This window comes from Polypterus senegalus, chromosome 5 (assembly GCF_016835505.1).
Source record: "Polypterus senegalus isolate Bchr_013 chromosome 5, ASM1683550v1, whole genome shotgun sequence".
Lineage (NCBI taxonomy): Eukaryota > Metazoa > Chordata > Cladistia > Polypteriformes > Polypteridae > Polypterus > Polypterus senegalus.
Window position 1 is genome coordinate 130,558,636 of NC_053158.1, and position 19,180 is coordinate 130,577,815.

General features: G+C 36.8%; 1 protein-coding gene across 2 annotated transcripts in view; it reads left to right on the forward strand.

The window, feature by feature from the left end:
- cdyl (chromodomain protein, Y-like) overlaps nt 1–19,180 on the forward strand; it is a 248,496-nt gene that overhangs the window by 182,986 nt on the left and 46,330 nt on the right. Inside the window, exon 4 of one of the 2 annotated variants that reach the window (XM_039753356.1) lies at nt 11,976–12,148. The exons of the other annotated variant lie outside the window; for it this stretch is intronic. Coding sequence (XP_039609290.1) covers nt 11,976–12,148 — 173 coding nt within the window. The remainder of the gene's footprint in view (nt 1–11,975; nt 12,149–19,180) is intronic. 2 annotated transcript variants of the gene reach the window in all.

Here is a 19,180-nt window from a genome sequence, read left to right on the forward strand (position 1 = left end):
ACACAAAACTAATTTTCTTTAAATGCCGGTAAGGCACATTACCAGAGGCACAAATTTGAACGTTCACATAGAAAATGTAATTTCAATGTACCTGTACTTCTTAAAACGTTAATGTTTTACTGTTTAATAACTTATAGACTATAATTTATTATTTTTCCCTTGCTCAGTGACCAAACCTATACACACACATATAGACACATACAAACATACACACAAGTATGTGTATACATATATGTATGTATATGTATATATATATATTTATATAATATATATACACACACACACATACATACATACATACATACACACATATATATAATTTGTGTGTGTGTATGTATGTATGTGTGTGTATATATGATGTAGATAGGTATGTATATATATATATGTGTATATGTAGAAATGTATATAGATATGTAGATATGAAGATATGTATGTGTATATATATATGTATGTATGTGTGTGTGTGTGTGTGTATATATATGACAGCAGCAATCCAAGCTGTGAGAAAACAGTAAAAAGGAGGCGTGTCAGACGTCGTGGCACATTTTCTGATGCAGCTAGACGAAAATAACTTTGTGATGCTGCCACCAAATACACAAAACAATTACTTTGACAATCATGTTACATTATTTTTAAAATGTTTCCTTTTCTTTTTCATAACTTCTTTAACACATGACATCGCTGTGAAGCACGGGTATTTTGCTATATATATATATCACAGCGACACTCATAACAGTGACAAAACAATTACATTGACAATCATGTTACGTTATTTTCAAAATGTTTCCTTTTCTTTCTTTCTTTAACACACTACTGCTCCGCTGCCAAGCTAGGGTATTTTGCTATATATATATAGATATATATATATAGATATAGATATATATATATATATATATATATATATATATATATATATATATATATATATATATATATATATATATATATATATATATATAGATAGATAGATAGATAGATAGATAGATAGATAGATAGATAGATAGATAGATAGATAGATATGAGAAAAACACTCATATCAATGACAAAACAATTACATTAACAATCATGTTACGTTATTTTTAAAATTTTTCCTTTTCTTTTTCGTACTTTCTTTAACACACTTCTTCTCCGCTGCGAAGCGCGGGTATTCTGCTAGTATACTAATAAAAGGCAAAGCACTCACTCATCATTAATTCTCCAACTTCCCGTGTAGGTAGAAGGCTGAAATTTGGCAGGCGTATTCCTTACAGCTTACTTAAAAAAAGTTAAGCAGGTTTCATCTCGAAATTCTACGCATAACGTTCATAACGGTCAACAACGTCCTCCTTGTTGAACTTTCTTATTCATGGCCCCATCTTCACGAAATTTGGTAGGCGGCTTCCCTGCGCTAACCGAACCCAATGTACATACTTATTTCAGTGGTATAACGCCACTGTCAGCCGCCATATTGAACTTTCCAACGTCAGTAATTCTCCAAATTCCCGTGTAGGTAGAAGGCTGAAATTTGGTACTTATTTCGGTGATATGATGCCACTGTCGGCCGCCATATTGAACTTTTCAACAGTCTTTGTTACTTATGGGCCCATCTTCAAGAAATTTGGTACGCGGGTTCCCAACGCTAACTGAATCCTACTTACGTACATATATACGTCCATAGCCTGCAGCTCAGTGACCGTGTGAGGCGGCATTGGGTCCCCCATCCCAACGCCTCCCACATTGTTGGCTGCCTGCCTATGTAAGGCCGTCCCTCACTCCAGTCTCTACATTCCCTTCCTTGCTTCGCCACAGGATTCACGTCTCCCTGGTGATAACTACAGCCTTTTTATTTAATCCACGGCTTCTCCGCTGTTTTATTGTTCATTTATTACGATTATAGTTATTGTGTAGGTATTTTAGACTTACTTTACATTGTTCAGGTACCCATTTCCTTTATCATTCCAACCGTACCCTCATTAACATGTCTATCGAGGTGATCACCATCGATCAAATAACTGTCACTTACTGAGTGGTTTCCATGCCCGGAGATGGCACCTACCTTTTCCATTCTCTTTGTTACATATTGCACGGCCATATCAGGCTCACTCTTGATATCCGGAAGAACATTGTGTCTTATGTATTGAATGACTGGGATAGGTTCAAAGTGTGGACTGATGACGGTACAGGAGATAATTATACTACACAGGAGCACTATAAGAGTGAAATGCTTAAGCCCTTCACCTATGGTTCTGCATGCGAGTTGATGGCTGCCACTGAATTGTTCGGTTGTCGCTTTCAAGTGTACCAAAATGGCCAAATATTTTATACCTTTCGACAACCGCCAATGCCTCTTAAACATCTTAGATTCACAGGTGACGATTTCAGTAGTGGACACTTTGATGTTTAATCATAAACCGGTTCTGTGCTTACAACGCTTGACAGATGCCAAATGTCACTTCAATACAACAAATCCTGCAAATACTGTCATAATTGAAACAAACCATGAAACTCAAACCGATTATGACAGCAGCAATCCAAGCTGTGAGATTTGAGACAAGATTACCGTTCACATGGCCAACTGTACGTTGCATGCTCAAGAGTAAGCTCAGCGCACAGCTTGGTCATGTTACAACTTGAGGGCTGAACTGACAACATGGTATATAAAAAGATCCTTACCAAATAATTATTGGCATATTTTTCCTCAGTTTAAAAAGGTTAAATTTTCTTCTTAATAAAAATTTTAATGCAGTACTTCGCCGCTGCGAAGCGTGGGTATTTTGCTAGTGTGTATGTATATATATATATATATATATATATGCCAGCAACACTCATGACAATGACAAAACAATTACATTGTCAATCATGTTACGTTATTATTAAAATGTTTCCTTTTCTTTTTCATTACTTCTTTAACACACTACTTCTCCGCTGCTAAGCGCGGGTATTTTGCTAGTACTCACATATAATTTGGGTCTTGAAACCCGAAAAATCAATCATAAAATCAGACCCCGACTTATATGCCCATTCAAAAATGCGACACTTATATACATCTTGTTGCCTGCTCCAATCTTGCATCAGTTTCTCAAGATACATCGAATTTTGCTACAGCAGCGCAGTTACCAATTTCTTTCGCTACTTCAGCGATGTTTAATTTAAAACCAGCTTCATATTTTCTTATGATCGAACACTCCATCGTAGATAAGGGATGCTGTAGGGGTATGAGATACAAACAACACAAATCAGTGTTCGAGCACAATAGAGGGAGAGAGAAAGAGAGGTTAGAAGCACGTGCTGATACAGTGCATTGCCGCACCCACATAGAAAAAAAAGGCAGTGTGCTCCGTGGTTACTCTCTCGGGTGGGAGTTAGCATATCATAATACATTGTACCAATAGCGTGAGTTTTCTACATTCAACTTATACAACCGACATTATAAAATGCTAGAAATTATACTGTAAAATCAAGTCCCGACTTATCCATGGGAGAATTTATCCGCAAGTATATACGGTAAATAACTTTGAATGTTCTTATAAAAATACTTTAAATATTAATTCAACATTGGTTGTTTTGCTGTGTAATTGTATGCTTATAATATTTGAAGATATAGTGGAACCTCGGTTCACGAACGTCTCGGTTCACGACCAAAAATTTCGCCAAAGTTTTTCTTCGGTTCACAACCACACACTCGGTATATGAACAAGCCAGTTTCCGTTTCGGTTTGTGCGCACCGATGATTTCCGCATGTGTTGCATTGTTCTCAGTCAGACTGCCTGCCTGCTGCAGAGAGAGATAGAGAGAGCAAGCGAGCGAGCCACGTGCCTGCTGGGGAAGAGGAGATTACTGCACGTGTTTGACTGCCTGCCTGCCTGTGCCCGGGGGTGGAATTGGGGGATGGTTCGCGTGCACGTACTGCCTGCCTTCTGCCGAAGTGGGGGGGTGGGGTACAGCTGAGAGAGAGAGAGAGAGAGTGAGCCGCATGCCTGCCTGGCTGGTTCGTTTAACACTAGAATTACCAGAGCCTATGAAAAAACTCGTAATTCCGTCCCACCTTAAACTGCTTCTTAAATCCCTTCACACCTCTCCGCCAGCGCCCTTTGTCTTCTAAATGTGCTGATAAAGAGAAGCTAGGAGCAGCCGGCTATTCCATCCCCCCACCAATTTAGAACGTGCACGAACTTCTCTCAGCTCATGCCTTGATTGAGTATCTGGGAGTGAAGTGGAGTTTTAGAGTGAAATAATAGATCGTTGTTTGGAACACACGCATTTCATGTCTGTTCTGTTTCTACAGTAATCTGTGTCAACACATTGTTAAAACAGAAACGTTTTTTTATATTCTAGTAGTAGATGACAAAATGTAGGCATAAACTATATAATGTATGAAGCCTGAAGTCCAAATAGCAAAGAAACATTTTCACAAGAATAACACAATTGCACTTTTATTCAAACATATAACTGCAGAAACAAAAAGCCGCCTTAACATGCGACATTGACACCAGTTTACTGTAACTGACTCCGTGGTTCAATAGATCAGCCCCGCTTGGGAATCAAGGGTCACGGGTTCGATCCTGCCCCTCCGCTTTGAGAAGTAAACTGCTCTTAGTCTTACTGTTTTAGAATAAAAGCATACATTTGATTTCAGTCTGTAACAGCCGGTGCAATTTATGATCTTTGTAAAGGTTAGCTTTTTTTTTATTCACTTTTCACTCTCTCAGTCGCGCTCAGAATCAATCCATACAACCCCATCTGACACGGCTGTTTTCACTAAAGACGCTTATAGCTCTGCAGTGTACCACGATGCATACTAACGCAACCCCGGTTCTGACACACAAACGCTGGCGAAGCTGCCTTCTTCGTATCTCACCGTCACTTGCTTTTCTTTTATTCAGTTTTATTGAGTGTTCCTGCCAGTCCCCGCATGTTGCTGTATGCTTTTTCTTTTGTACCCAGGACATGCAGAGGAAAGAATGGTAAAGACCAGTAACTTCGGCGCTATATGCAATCATCAGACACTCCCCATCTGCCCGTGTCGCTCAAACACAGGAACATATATTGGTGTAAAAGTATAACAAAAGTGCACTTTTATTCAAGTGCACTTTTTCCATCGCCTTTTCCTGTAAGAAGCAGTGTACACACTTCTCTCTATGCTGTGGTTTCTATTACACACCTGAAAGAAAGAGACAATATATGTGAAAATATAATCGCACTAATGCAATATTATTTGAAAACTAACAGCGCCAGATCGGGTGTGAATTTATGCAGGAACTGGAAATTCTCTGATGCGGACCTTCCCCAGGGAAGAAAGTACAGTGTCAGGTGCTCATTCAGTGTAATAGAAACCATAGCACAGAGAGGTGTGTACACGGCAACAAGTACACGGTCGTAAATGTAGGAAGGACGGTCCTTGGGTGTGTGGGAACTGTTAATATTTGAATGTGATGATTTTATATAGCACGGAATGAAAATCTGCACTTCTTAGCATTGCACCATGCAAGATGTCGTATCAATCGCCTACTGTAACTTGCTTTCTTTTTCTTGGTTATACAGGTAGTTTTGAATAAAAGTGCACTTGTTTTGTTTGCGAAATGAAGTGTCTGCGTGCACTTTTCGTGGCATTACACGTGTATTTTTTGAGAATGCCCGCTTGAGCAGTATAAAAGTATTGAAAAGTATAACAAAACAACGGGCAGATGGGGAGTGTCTGATGATTGCATATAGCGCCAACTTACTGCTCTTTACTATTCTCTCCTCTGCGTGCCCTGGAGTACAAAAGAAACAGAATACAGACGCTTATAGCTCTGTGCTGTACCACGATGCATACTAACGCCCCCACCGGTTCTGACACACAGACGCTGGCGAAGCTGCCTTCTTGTATCTCACCGTCACTTGATTTTCTTTTTATTCAGTTTTATTGAGTGTTCCTGCCAGTCCCCGCATGTTGCTGTATGCTGGATATGTTCATATGTATTGTCTCTTTCTTTCAGGTGTGTAATAGAAACCACAGCATAGAGAGAAGTGTGTACACTGCTTCTTACAGGAAAAGGCGATGGAAAAAGTGCACTTGAATAAAAGTGCACTTTTGTTATACTTTTACACCAATATATGTTCCTGTGTTTGAACGACACGGGCAGATGGGGAGTGTCTGATGATTGCATATAGCTACCGGTTACTGGTCTTTACCATTCTTTCCTCTGCATGTCCTGGAGTACAAAAGAAAAGCATACAGCAACATGCGGGACTGGCAGGAACACTGAATAAAAGAAAAGCAAGTGACGGTGAGATACGAAGAAGGCAGCTTCGCCAGCGTTTGTGTGTCAGAACCTTGGGGGGTTAGCGTTAGTATGCATCGTGGTACACTGCAGAGCTATAGCGCGTCTTTAGTGAAAACAGCCGTGTCAGATGGGGTTGTATGGATTGATTCTGAACGCAATGAGAGAGTGAAAAGTGAATAAAAAAAAAAGATAACCTTTACAAAGATCATAAATTGCACCGGCTGTTACAGACTGAAATCAAATGTATGCTTTTATTCTAAAACAGTAAGACTAAGAGCAGTTTACTTCTCAAAACGGAGGGGCAGGATCGAACCCGCACCCTTGATTCCAAGCGGGGCTGAATCTATTGAACCACGGAGTCAGTTACAGTAAACTGGTGTCAATGTCGCATGTTAAGGCGCTTTTTGTTTCTGCAGTTATATGTTTGAATAAAAGTGCAATTGTGTTATTCTTGTGAAAATGTTTCTTTGCTATTTGGACTTCAGGCTTCATACATTATATAGTTTATGCCTACATTTTGTCATCTACTACTAGAATATAAAAAAGTTTCTGTTTTAACAATGTGTTGACACAGATTACTGTAGAAACGGAACAGACATGAAATGCGTGTGTTCCAAACAACGATCTATTATTTCCACTCTAAAACTCCACTTCACTCCCAGATACTCAATCAAGGCATGAGCTGAGAGAAGTTCGTGCACGTTCTAAATTGGTGGGGATGGAATAGCCGGCTGCTCTAGCTTCTCTTTATCAGCACATTTAGAGACAAAGGCGCATGGAGAGGTGTGAAGGGATTTAAGAAGCAGTTTAAGGTGGGACGGAATTACGAGTTTTTTCGTAGGCTCTGGTAATTCTAGTGTTTAGCAGAGCCGCTCCCTGTTCATTGTTCTCAGTCAGACGTGCGTGCTTTACCTGCACTCTCTTTGTGCTCTACAGTATTTTGTGTGCTTTTGCAGTTAACTATGGCTTCTAAGCAAGTGAAGAGTGGTGAGAAGAAAACTGAAATCAAAGTAAAGAAAACAATTATGGAAAAGTTGGAGCGTGGCGTTCATGTTAGTGATCTTGCCGCCGAGTACAAAAATCTATGATTTCGACTATTCTTAAGCAGAAAGAATCTATTAAAGCAGCTGATATTGCAAAAGGAGTTACAGCGTTAACCAGGCAGAGGCTTCATGTGCTTGAAGAGGTAGAAAAACTGTTTACCAGTTTACTCAGTTACCAATTTGAGAACCCTCGTGCTTTCAAGCAGCACAATGTAAACGAAGCCCGACTGCCAGTAATGTGGAGGGCAAACAAGAAGGGTCAGGTCACAAAGACTTTGTTTTTGGAATGGCTGCATGAGGCTTTCACTCCCACCAGCTAAACAGCTAAAAACACCAGAAACCCAAGAAATCACAAGAGAGAAAACACCTGAAGGAAAACATCCCTCCATTGTGGAGCCAGACTCTTCCTCCTCACTTCATGCCAAAAGTCGACTCATGCAAGGTTAGTTTTTTTGGTGGTTTTTGTATTACGGATTTTTCAAAAGTTAACTTTTCAGTTCGTAGTGTGAATTGTTGCAATGTTACTTTTCTCTTTTTTCAAATGTTCGCTTTTTTCCCTCTGCTTAAAACTCATTAAAGTGTTTACAGATGGAGTTGTTCATAGCGTGATTAGTTGCAATGTTACGTTTCTCTTTTTTCAAATGTTCATTTTTTCTGCTGTGCTTAAAACTCATTTTAAAAAAAGTGTTTACAGCGATCGGCTGTAAGGCTAAAATACTGTAGCGTGATCTTGTTACTTTTTTGACTGCTTGTGGTTGGTTTTTAAATAAATTTCAGATTTGTTCTAATGTTCCTTTTTTTTCTGCTGTGCTTAAAACTCATTTTAAAAAAAGTGTTTACAGCGATCGGGCTGTAAGGCTAAAATAGCGTGATCTTGTTACTTTTTTGGTTGCTTGTGGTTGGTTTTTAAATTCAAGTTCGGATTTGTTCAAATGTTCCCCTCTGTTCAGAGAGAGAGAGAGAGAGAGCCAGCGTAGAGAGAGAGAGAGAGAGAGCGAGAGAGAGAGCGAGCGCGTGCTGCTGACAGAGGGGGGTGTGGGGTTTGTGCTACAGAGAGAGAGAGCACGAGCGAGCCTGCTTGTGTAGCTGAGCAGGGAGCCTGGGTGTTTTGTGTCAGTGTTATTCAATGTTTTTACATTAGTTTACTATTGCACTGTGCATTCTATGGTGTAATTAACTATATTTGTGCTTAATCTTTACATATATTTACATAGTTACATACAGTTCGTAGGGTCTGGAACGGATTGTAATTGTATTTACATACAATCCTATGGGTGAAATTGCTTCAGTTCACGACCAACTCGGTTTACGACCAGAGTTTTGGAACGAATTATGGTCATGAACCGAGGTTCCACTGTATGTGTTTTGTGATCATAATACAAACTTTATAATGTGTGTTTTACTATGTAATTTGATTTTGTATGTTATAATAAATATTTTGAAACCTACCCTAAACTTAAGTGAAAGTCAGTATAAAGACTTAGGCGAAAGGTGTTATGTAGTAGTACTGGAAGTAAGTACAGATCAAAAGTAGAACAACAAAGGATTGCAGTAATCAGTTCTACTTAAAATAAATGCATTAGATTTTTTTTCCTCTGTCCTACTTAGTGAGATTCCTCCTTACCTCCTTTTACTGTATTTCATACTGCATTAATTGAATTTTTAAGTAGCTTGTTGCGGCTTGGTCTAAAAGCCAATTTGTCGATTTCACTTTAAAAATCAGAGGTAGAATTTCAGGTTTGCTTTTAAGTAAAATTATAAAGGTTGCACCTTCTGGGAAGGATAGACTGTTACCCTGTTCTGCTAAATCTCAGCTTTGATTTTGAAATTAGTAGTTTTATCCTGTCTCCTTCATCATTGAGAAACTGACCACTTTTATTGCTTTCAATATAGGGATCTTTTGATACATTAGAACCAATTCAACATGACAAAATTACTATTCCACTAATAGTTAATTCACAGATTCATAGATTTTTTTTGTATGACATGTGCAGATGGTAACCTCTTGACAAATAGTGAGATAGAAGCTTACATATTTAAAATAAGCACAAAACTAGATGAATCTGGATCGTTCTACTGTAATCACTATTTTTATTCTAAGGTATCCTCAGAATAATCTTATTTTTGAGACGGAATACTTATACGTAAAATAAGAAAATGTATTTTCACAAGTGGGACTTGATTAATGTTTTTTTTTTTTATTTTATTTATCTTGTCTTGGTGTTTATAAACTAAGCAAACAAATACATATGGTTTGGTATAAGCTAATGAAATATCAAACATTTTTAAGTATTATTAGAAAAATGTAAGCAATAGTTTAATAAATCATAACATTTTAGGTTGTAAAGTATGTTGTGTTCTGTGTAAGTGTACATGTGTCAATACTTATACTGTTTGCCTATCATTGTGCGTGTGTGTGTATGTTAGCAGGAAAACCCAGGGATTCATAGTACCAATGCACACAGTAACTGGAAACTTATGGTATATGTGTGTTTTTTTTTTTAAGTTTTGGATATGCATGCAGTCAGTACATATGAAATTATAATAATAATTATATAATTATTCTTGTCTGTTTAGAGTTTCAGTGTTTTAATACTCACATAAACCTGTTCTCCTTAGTTTTTGTTATTAGGTTTGAGGGTTTTGTTTTGTTTAAGAAAGTGCATATTTTATGCAAGGTTGTTTTATTATTCTGTTTTCTTTTATGTTGCAGATTTCATACATTTGTTGCGAGAATTACTGTATTTTATGTTTAACTTGTACACATTTCTCTAACTGACTTGTTTAATTAAAATACACCCGTGCAGAATTTATGAATATTAAACAAATGTGTGTGAAGAGAGGCAAGTATAATACAATCCAAACTTGGAAAAAGATAGAAGGTATGACAAATGCAAATAAAAACAGAAAGCACTGATTATTAAATGATAGGAAATGATCCTTGACCTGAAAAGAATGTAACAGACAATTATTTGATTTGATTTTACAAATAATAAATTTTATTTTGTTTTCAAAAATAAATGTTGATACATGCAATGCATTAAAAAAAGTTTGGACAGTTAAAGAATTTACCACTTTGTAACATTTCCTTTCCTTCTCACAACACTTAACAAATGCATAGTTACTGAAAACACCAGTTTATTGAGTGTTTCAGGTATAATACTATCCTACTCTTCATTCAGATAGGTGTTAAGTTGTGCAACAGCTTGGGGTCTTCATTGTCACATTTATTTGTTTCAAAATGTGCCAGAAATTCTCAGTTAGAGACAGGTCAGGTGCACCCTCTTCCCGTGCAGCCAATCCTTTGTAATGGATGGAGAATGTGGTTTTGCATTGTCTTGCATTTTTGTGAAATAGGCATGGAGGTCTATTGAAGAGGTAAAATCTTGAAGGTAGCATATGTTGCTCCAAAATCTGCATGTACTTTTCACCATTAATGATGCCTTCAAAGATGAGTAAAGGATGTTACTAGATGCAGCATTTATGCCAAAGCATGAGTACAAAATTAATTAAACATCATCTGTTTCTCCTCACATCATTGTTTTCTTTTTGTAACTTATTATTGGTCCTAAATTGCCCCATCCCATCTCTTTTTTGGAATGTGTTGAAGGCCCTCAATGATGAAGATGGATGTATGTTTATGAAAAAATAAAGTTGATCAGACTAAATATAAAATATCTTGTCTTTATACCGTTTGTGATGTTAATACAAGTCAAAGTGAATTCTGAGATCACTGCTTTTGTTTTAATTTGTATTTTCCATACTATCACAACATTTTTATTATTATTATTTTGTTGTCCATTAATGTTTGAGAAAACTGATGGTTTTACTCAGTAGTTGTCACATAAGTCATTACTAAAAAGGTTGAGGAGACCAAAACAGTATGGCCTTGTTTCTACCTAACTCCTGATCACAAGGTGATCTTCATGGAGAAATTCTGTAGCATATATACAGGCATTTCCTTTGGACCAACATCAAGCTATGGTGCAGTTTGAACCATATGTGTATATAGTGTTTTATGTCTGAAATTTGTCCACTATGTTCAGCTTACAAATTTTGTCACTATCAATCATTTACACATTTAGAATTTGTTTGGAATGAAACACAGACAAAAAAGAAAAAGCACAGACAGAGTGAAAAAAATTAGCTTGGGCTAGCTGGGGCATACAATGCAAATGAAATAAGTGCAAAGCAATAAGTTAAATCTACTATTGTTATGTTACCAATGTCATAGAATAGAAGCTCAGATGAGCAGTTATGGAAAATAAGGTGTTGAAAAAAATCTATGTGTAGTAACACAAACAAAGTCCTCCATTTAGAAGCCTTTCTTTGAGAATAAGCATGTTATACCTTTGCCTTTGTCTAGAAAACAAAAATGTACATCTCCAGCAACTTTTAAATATTCTCCAAAAGTTGTCCTAGTAACTTTACAATTCACATTTGAATACAAAACCAAAGGTGTAAATAACACTCTCAGACTTACTCAATCTAATTCAAGGTTGCATAAGGCAGAACTTTTTTCTTGTAGCCCTGGGCACTCCAATTGCATACCCATTGGGTTCATTAGTACATTGCTGTTCCCTGATTTTTATTTTGTTCTTGTTTAATTTTTCAAAAGTTTTATTTTTCAAAAGTTTTGATTTTTTTTAATCTTGGCCGTCTAAGTAAGTAGTGATTGTCTTTCCAGGTAATGAAGGAAGTCCAGAGTGCACTAAACACTGCAGCTGCTGATGACAGCAAACTAGTATTACTAAGTGCTGTTGGCAGTGTCTTTTGCTGTGGTCTTGATTTTATTTATTTTATTCGTCGATTGACTGATGATCGGAAGAGAGAAAGCACTAAAATGGCAGAAACAATAAGGTAGGTTTGTGTGTTTAAAAGAAGTGCCAGCTAATTTATAATCAAAATATTTAATTGTAAAAAAAAAAACAACATGCTTGTAAATTTTATTTATAATTATCTACTCATGTCATAAAATACTGTATGTTACTGAAGCATATTTGAATAATTATAATTTATTACTGCCAGTTTAATTTCTTGACTATAGCTAGTGGTAAACTACAAAACACATTATTTTGTGTAACTCTAAACATTTTTTGTATACATGTTATTGTACAAATACACTTATGTATTTTATTTATCTATCTGCTTACTTTTTTATATTTACTATACTCTGTACTGTAACAGAATACTGCTGCAGGGGCTTTGAAGGATTATTGATCACAATCATTTTTGTTAAATAATGTATTTGTGCACAATTTTATTTTATTTTTTTATTTAAATATGGGGATGTATTATTAGCATTAGCATTTTAAACTAAAGTGCCGTTGTCGTTTGAGGGGATTTCCAAAAATTCCTTTAATTGGTCAATGGCATGAAAGTAGAGTATAGTTATTGACTATTCCACTAGGTATCATATGCCTGCAGTCTTGTTAATCAGTACTCCATGTGGCATTGTACTAGTTTGATTAAGTGCTTATTTTGTAACATTTTGTGTCACTTAGGGGATTTTTTTTTGTTTGTTTTTTTTGCACGTTTCAGATGATATTGAACATAAAGACAATGATTATCACATTTTATGATATTGAAAGACTTGTGAAGAGGTTGTTCCCACCAACATTACATTACTGAGGCTTCTGTGAGAAAGCATCAGGGGAAAAAAGTCTAGGGGAGTGGCAAACACAAACATTTTGCACCATGGCAGCACACCTGCACACACCATTGCATCATGACAGTGCACCTGCACACGCTGCGTTATTAGTCTGAGTTTTTGAACAAAAACCATGTGGTGGTTTCCTTGCACCGTTGTCCCCCCGCCCCACCCCCTCACCCCCAAGTTCACCAAATCTCTTGAGATCTTTTTGTTACCGAAATTAAATTGAGACTGATGGGGAGCCATTTTGCTACTATGGATGAAATGTGGGGGAAAAAATCATAGGGGTCTCTAAACATGATACAAAAAGATGAGTACAGGAAACATTTCTGGGAGTGGAAGAAACACAGGGTCCAAGTGTATTGCATCTCAAGTGTTACTAAAATGGAATTGCTTTGTTTAGTAATTTTTTTTTATTTAAACAATTCTGGGTCCCCTCTCATATTTTAGTTATTTGTAAAACATTTTTAAAAATATTGTAATACAAAGTGTTAGGGAATAATATTCCTTAACCTCATTCTGACAGTTTACAGAAAGTAACTGTATGGATCAAACAAAAACAGTATTCTAAATAAGTGGAGCTAGTCCCATCTTTTCCCATTGATCAAAATTATTAGTACCTCAAAAGGTTTTAATGATCCATTATGATAGCTGTTTTAAATTGAACTTATCCTACATTACAATATTATTTTTTTCCTCTTAAAGTTCTTTGCAGTTCCATATTTTTTCAATAAATGTTACAAATAAGCATTATATTCCTTGTTAACGTGCTATTGCTTTTTTAATAAAAAGGAGCTGCCGTTCAGTGCCACATAATATTGTAGATTATTGATATACACCGTTCAAAAAAATTAAGGAAACACTTATCACACATTTGATCTCAATGAACAAAATATTCAAGTGGAAAATCTTTACTGAGTAATACTATGTATTTCATTGAGAAGACAATGATGTAACAACAGTCAATGAAAACCAAAATCACCAACCCATTGTGGGCTGGATTCAACATCACACCTAAAATCATAGTAAAAAATAGGAATCACAGGCTAATGCAACTTGTGTGAATTTCATCATTGCAACTCATAATATGATACAGTAGTGTGTATGGCCCCCACATTCCTGTATGCACTCCTGACAACCTCTGGTCATACTCCAGATGAGGCAGTGGATGGTGTCCTGGGGGATCTTCTCCCACACCTGGATCAAGGCAACAGTGAGTTCCTGGACAGTCTGTTGCACTACTTGTTGCCATCAGATGCACTGATACATAATTTCGAAGAGATTCTCAATTGGATTCAGGTCTGGGGAACATATGAATCAGTCAGTGGCATCAATGCCTTCATCATCCAGAATCTGCCTACACACTCTGGCTAGATAAGGCCGGGCATTATCCTGAACCAGGAGAACCCAGGGCCCACTGCACCAGTGTAATGGGTCTGAGGATTTCATCCTGGTAAATAAAAACAGTCAGGGTATATTGTTGCCTAGCACGTGTAGGTCTGTGCGGCCCTCCAAGGATATGAATCCCCAGAGCATCACTAACCCGACAATCATGCTGTGGATGATGTTGCAGGCTGCATAATGTCCACCATGGCATCTCCAGACTTTTTCACATTCGTGAAGAGAATGGGGCACCAATGGCAGAGCTGCCAATTGTGGTATTCTCTGGCAAATGCCAACTGAATTGCACAGTGATGGGCTGTGAGTGCAGGTCCCACTAGAGGATGTCAGGCCCTCATGCCACCCTCATGTTGTCTGTTTCTGACAGTTTGGTCAGAAAAATGCACACCAGTAGCCAGATGGAGGTCATTTTGTAAGGCTCTGGCAGTGCTCGTCCTGTTTCAAAGAGAAGATTCCTGTCCTGCTGTTGGGCTGATGCATCTGTGGCCCTGTCCAGCTCTCCTCATGTAATGGCCCATCTCCTAGTTTCTCCTACATGCTTTAGAGACTGTGCTGGGAGATGCAGCAAACCTTCTTGGAACAAGATTTATGGATGTGCCATTCCGGAGGAGCTGGACTACCTGTGTTACCTGAATCGGCTGCAGGTACCTCCTCATGCCACCAGTTGTGACAAGGACACTAGCAAAACACAAAGCTAGAGAAGAATCAGTCAAGGAAGATAAGGAGAGAGAAATTGTCTGTAACCACCACCTGCAAAACCATTACCTTTTTTGAGGTTTGTCTTGCTGTTTACTCTCCAGTGCACCTGTTGTCACTTTCGTTTGTACCAATGCATGTGAATGTAATTCACAATTGCTTATGCTTCCTAACTGGATAGACTGATATCACTGAAGCTTAATTGACTTAGTTTTAGACTGTGATGATTAAGCTTTCCCTTTATTTTTTGAGCAGTGTATATTGCTAAACTGGTGCATTAACAAAACTGTGCTTAGTTAATCTTAGTCCACTGTATAAGCTGCTTGTATATACGGACAATGACATCTTGAGGCAAACCAAGCCAACTGTCCTCCTCTCCAGTTTGTCTTTCTTCCTCTTCTGCTTCTCTGCTTTCTGCAGACTAGTTTATTTCTTTCTGAACCAACCAGTGTTGCTCCTGGACACAGGTGTTTGATTTAACAGAGAACTCACACTTTTGCAGTATTTTCAATCTGTATGTAGACTTTTTCCCTTTTAGCTACTTGCCTAAAAGATACATTGTTTTATATACCAAAAGTCGTTTGAAATAATTTTCTGCATTAATTTCATTGCTGATTATCATTTGGAGTGTTTGCAACCCAGCTGGGAAACAAACTTGACTACCTTGGCTGGTTCTTGTATGTGAAATGTTTCCTTGGAATATGCCTAACCACCCCTAGCTTCTTTTGTGTTTCTGCTTCAAGTTTTTTGAAGATGTTGCATGTTGTGTATGTGCACCACCATATTTTTCACCAATAACATTCATGAAAAAGAAAACCCTATCATAGAATAATCTGCCCTTGTAATTGCAAGAAAGTACTATATTTTGTGAATATTTTTCTCTTTAGTGAATATGATTAAAATAATTATTGCAGTAGAAAAGTGGATGATACATTATAAAAAGACAATCTGTGACTAGGCCTGTAACAATTATTACATGATTGCCTGATCATAATTATTTGAGCTGGCCATGTTTATTATGCATAATCATTACAACGGTTTCCATTCATCTGTATAGAAATAGCTGGATGAAACAAAAATATAATATTTTTAGCATTATTTCCATGTTGTTTTCCACCGTGTAATGTTTGACTAGCACTCATTTAATGACATCCACTGTTGGGGAACATTACTGTTAAAAGTAACTAAAACTACTTTAAAAGTAGCTTAGTTATTTTACTCTTTACTTACAAAAAATAAACTAAATATGTTAATAAAAACTTAATTACTTATAAAATATAATATTTTTCAAACAGTAGGTTACATTTGATTTATTGACCGATTGATTCTTTGTTACATACACAGTTGTATACCTACAACATGTAGTTAAATGTGCCCTGAATCAGCCATATGACTGTGTAATAAAATTTATAGATTAAATAAAATTAATTAAAGTGATACAATATATAAAGAAAAAATATACTGCAAATAGCATTACAGTTATAAACAAGATTTCAACAATGTGCAAATGTAGTAAAATAAAATACCTATGTACTGTAAAGTACAGAGTGCTAGTTTTAATGTAAATAGACTTAAATGACATGGTGGCAGCTGAGATACAATGAGGTGCAGAGGTCAGTTTATGTTATGAACATCATGTAGTGAACAGTTCAAAAAAGTTGTGGTAGTATGTCCAGGTTAAGAAGTATTATGGCCTGTGTATAGAATCCCCCCTGAGCCTCTCTGTTTTGCCCATAATATTTCTAAAGCGTTTGCCTGATTTCAGCAGGTTGAACAAATAGTTTCTGGGATGAGATAAGTCTCTGATGATCCTAGCTGCTGTGGTACTGCATCTCCTGGTATAAATATCCTGAATAAATGATAGATAAAATTGGGTGCAGGGTTCTACCACTCGGATTGCTCTCTGTAGTTCCTCAATGTACCATGCAAAGCTGTTCCCAAACTTGGAGGTGATGTTCTGAGTCAAGACACTTTCTACAGCGCCAGAGTAAAAAGATCACTGAAGAGACCCAAAACGTCCTCAGCTGTCTTATATGATAACATGCAGTCTTGCCTTTTTGACCTTGGCTTGAATATGTTCAGTCTATAGTGATGTGAATGCCCAGATATTTGAGGCTGCTCACCAACTCCATTGTGGTGCTGTCTCCTACTGAACTCCACCACCAGCTCCTTGGTTTTGCTGATATTCATTTGGGGGCAGTTCTCCTGACAACACGATACCAAGTTCTCTACCTCCTCCATGTATGCTGTCTCATGATTGTTAGAGATGAAACTGAGCATCACTATGTCATCAGCAATTTTTTTAAGCATTTTGTTGATTTTATTAAAATCAAGTAACATTCCATACAAGCAGGTCAAGTTTAAAAAAACTAGGTTCAAAACAAATCAACCCAACAAAGTAAAACTTTAAACTAGTAAAATTAAATAGATAAATTAATAAATGAGTAAAAATAAATAGAATAAAAAAAGGGGAAGAGAATCCTCTTCTTCAGATTAAATGCTTATTCTAAGATGTTATTGATTAGATCTTGCCAGATTTTAAAAAATGTTTTGTATGGATCCTCTAAGTGAGAATTTGATTTTTTCCAATATCAGATAATATACTCGTATAACATCAGTTACCCACTGACTTAAAATAGGTGAGCAAGAGAAGTCTACATGTCAATAATGTAGTAAAGGCAATTAGTTTGTTTGTCCTTCTCTACTTAAAACCCATCTGGAATTACACCAAACACAGCTGTTAATTGATTAGGAGTGATTGTGACACCAAAGCTGTCTGAAAGGCATTTAAAGATTTTGGTCCAAAATGATGTTAATTTGGTGCACGCCCAAAACATATGGCCCAATGAGGCTGGAAACATTTTGGACAATTTTAAGCAAGATGTGCTCGATATATAATTTTAAGTTGAATGTATGCTTTGCGCATATGGAGCGCGAGTGAATTCTGCACATTGCTACCTTCCACTCCTTTCCTGAGATGTTAAGTGAGAGATCCTTTTCCCACTGTACTCTGGGATTTTTGAAAGGGAAGGACTTTAAAATGTTTTTTTATATTATGGAGATGCTGTCAGAGTCCTCAAGACTGATCAATATTTTTTCCGGAATAGAGGTAGGTGGGAGGTGAGGAAAATTGGGCATGTTTTGTTTAACAAAGTTTCTAATTTGAAAATAGTGAAAGAAATGTGTTGTTGGAAAGTTAAATTTGGAGTGTAATTGTTCGTAGGATGCAAAGACGTTGTCTATGTACATATCTCTAAGTGATTTAATCCTGAATGTTTTTCAGACATTAAAAACTGTGTACGCTTGAAAGGGTGGAAAAAGGTGGTTCTGGTGCAGATGTGCCACAGATAAAAGCTTCTCTGTGTTAAAATACTTCCTACATTGGTTCCATATTCTGAGTGAGTGAAACACAATTGGGTTGTTAGTATATTGGCGATGACTTGTACTTATTGGGGCACAAAGCAAGGAATATAAAGAACTACTGCAGGATTTTATTTCTATTGCAGACCAAGCCTGTGTATGTTCATCTATTTGTGTCAATATCCAGGTTTTTATAGCTTGTATATTTCCCGCCCAGTAATAAAATTGAAAGGTATAGCGATGCCAACTTCTTCCTTTTGTCTTTATAGGGTTGCCCATTGGATACATGGATGTTTTGGATTCCAAATAAATGAGGTTATGGTTGAATGTAATTTCTTAAAAAATGATTTATTGATGTATATTGGGATGTTTTGAAATAGAAAAAGAAGCTTAGGAAGGATATTAATCATGACAATATTAATTCTTCCAGCTAAAAGGAAATGAAGGGTAGACCATCTGGCAAGTCTTGTTTAATTTTTTCCATGCAGACGGTAACATTTTGTTAATAATGAGCTTTATGTTTACTTGTGATGTTTACGACTAGATATTTAAACTGATCTGCGATGATAAAAGCGAAGGTGTTCAATCTAATATTGTGTGCTTGAGAATTCACTGGAAAGAGCACACTTTTATTCAAATTCATTCTGAGACCAGAAATCTTTTGAAATTCTGCTAGTGCTGTTAGCACTGCAGGCACAGTATTTTGTGGATCTGATATATACATTACCATATCATCTGCATACAGAGAAATTTTCTGTTCAAGTACTTCTTTGATAATCCCC